Source organism: Sciurus vulgaris, assembly GCF_902686455.1.
Source record: "Sciurus vulgaris genome assembly, chromosome: 4".
NCBI lineage: Eukaryota > Metazoa > Chordata > Mammalia > Rodentia > Sciuridae > Sciurus > Sciurus vulgaris.
In genome coordinates, this window is record NC_136464.1 from 114898616 (window position 1) to 114900960 (window position 2345).

The 2345-nt window shown below is 40.6% G+C and overlaps 1 protein-coding gene across 1 annotated transcript; it reads left to right on the forward strand.

Moving 5' to 3' along the window:
* The first annotated feature begins 426 nt into the window (after positions 1 to 426).
* Positions 427 to 2143, forward strand: LOC306659581 (AKT-interacting protein). The gene has a single exon (XM_079137232.1). The coding sequence runs from the start codon at positions 590 to 592 to the stop codon at positions 1466 to 1468; it is 879 nt and encodes a 292-aa protein (XP_078993358.1). The 5' UTR covers positions 427 to 589; the 3' UTR covers positions 1469 to 2143.
* Positions 2144 to 2345: the final 202 nt, after the last annotated feature.

Sequence of the window (2345 nt, forward strand, 5' to 3'; positions counted from 1 at the left end):
AAGCATTTGACAAATTAGAGTACCCACTGGTGTTTAAAACACTGGAAAAACTAGTGATAGAAGAAACATACATTAATATCATAAGGGCTATCTATGACAAACACAAGGCCAACATTATTTTGAATGGAGAAAAACTGAACACATTCCCTCTAAAATCAGGAACAAGACAGGGATGCCCACTTTCACCACTCTTATATAACACAGTCCTTGAAACTTAACCAAAGAAATTAAGCAAGATAGTGAAACTAAAGGAATATGAATAGGAAAAGAAGAGCTCAGATCATCCCTGTTTGCTGATGACATGATCCTATACTTAGAAGACCCAAAAATCTCCACCAGAAGACTTCTATAACTCATAAATTAATTCAGGAAAATAGCAGGATACAAAATCAACAACCAGGCAGAGCGGGGCGGGGACAGGGCAGGGGCCGGGCTGGCGCTGCAGCCAGAGATGCTGTCGGGCGGCGACGGCACTCGGCAGCGGGGGACTCTGCGTTGAAGGCTCTGGGGAAAACCAGTTGGTAAAGTGAATGCTGAAGACAGAAGAGTTGGATGACACGGACCACTGAACTTCTCTGGAGTGCACGTTATGAACCCTTTCTGGAGCATGTCTACAAGCTCCATACGGAAACGATCTGATGGTGAAGAGAAGACATTAACAGGGGATGTGAAAACCAGTCCTCCACGAACTGCACCAAAAAAACAGCTACCTTCTATTCCCAAAAATGCTTTGCCCATAACTAAGCCTACATCTCCTGCCCCAGCAGCACAGTCAGCAAATGGCACCCATGCTTCGTATGGACCCTTCTACCTGGAGTACTCTCTTCTTGCAGAATTTACCTTGGTTGTGAAGCAGAAGTTGCCAGGCGTCTATGTGCAGCCATCTTATCGCTCTGCATTAATGTGGTTTGGAGTAATATTCATACGGCATGGGCTTTATCAGGATGGTGTGTTCAAGTTCACAGTTTACATCCCTGATAACTATCCAGACGGTGACTGTCCACGCTTGGTGTTTGATATTCCCGTCTTTCACCCGCTAGTTGATCCCACCTCAGGTGAACTGGATGTGAAGAGAGCATTTGCAAAGTGGAGGCGGAACCATAATCATATTTGGCAAGTATTAATGTATGCAAGGAGAGTTTTCTACAAGATTGATACAGCAAGCCCCCTAAACCCAGAGGCTGCCGTACTGTATGAAAAGGATATTCAGCTTTTTAAGAGTAAAGTGGTTGACAGTGTTAAGGTGTGCACTGCTCGTTTGTTTGACCAACCTAAAATAGAAGACCCCTATGCAATTAGTTTTTCTCCATGGAATCCTTCTATACATGATGAAGCCAGAGAGAAGATGCTGACTCAGAAAAAGCCTGAAGAACAGCACAATAAAAGTGTTCATGTTGCTGGCCTGTCATGGGTAAAGCCTGGCTCAGTACAACCCTTCAGTAAAGAAGAGAAAACAGTAGCAACTTAAGAGATGGTGAATCTGGTGCACTGTGCACTTTTCTGCTGGACTCTGGCCTAGTTAAAGCAGCCTAATGGCAAAGGACTGCCTGAAGAGTAATCCGTGTGATCCATAACTGGGTATCAGTGTTTTCCCTGTATGTGTAGGTTCTAACAGCAGGTTTTGGAAACCTCTCTTTAAGTAATGCATTACTTCTGTCAGAAGTGTCTTAGGGTGGTTATCTAGTTCAGTACTCCAAATTATTGGGGACCTTGAGGCTTATGTATTTTTCTGAATATAATGCTAAAGGTAAGTTGCACTCATTTAAACTGAGCAGACAGAAATCAGCACTATTTAATAGTTCTTAAATTGGTGGTTTCAGTTGTACATGTGCTAGTGTATGGAGAGGACAGGGATGGGTGTAGAGAGAGCAGACTCTAGAGCTTGGCACTTGTAAGTAGAAGATTGTTTCAGTCTTCAGCCTACTGTCTTACTGATTTATGACTGCTATCTCTGTATTAGAGAGGAAACCAGAACACTTGTTGGTTTTTTTGTTTTTTTTTTTAAAGGCAAATTACTTAACTGTATTTTTATGGCAGGAGGGAGAAAAAGTGTTAAAACGGTTTCTAATGAAGTCAGATATTTAAATGATGATTGACTAATGTGTTTAGAGATGAAAATAAACCAATAAATGATAAAAAAAAAAACAAAATCAACAACCATAAATTAACCACGTTTTTATATTCCAATAATGAATCTTCTGAAAAAGAAATTAGGAAAACTATCCTTTTCATAATAGCCTCAAAACAAAAAAAAGTATTTAGGAATCAATCTAACAAAAGAGGTAGAGAACCTCTACAAAGAAAACTATAGAACACTAAAGAAAGAAATTGAAGAAGATCTTAGA

Excerpts from the sequence above, each read along its gene's own strand:
- LOC306659581 (XM_079137232.1), top strand. The coding sequence starts at position 590 with ATGAACCCTTTCTGGAGCATGTCTACAAGCTCCATACGGAAACGATCT.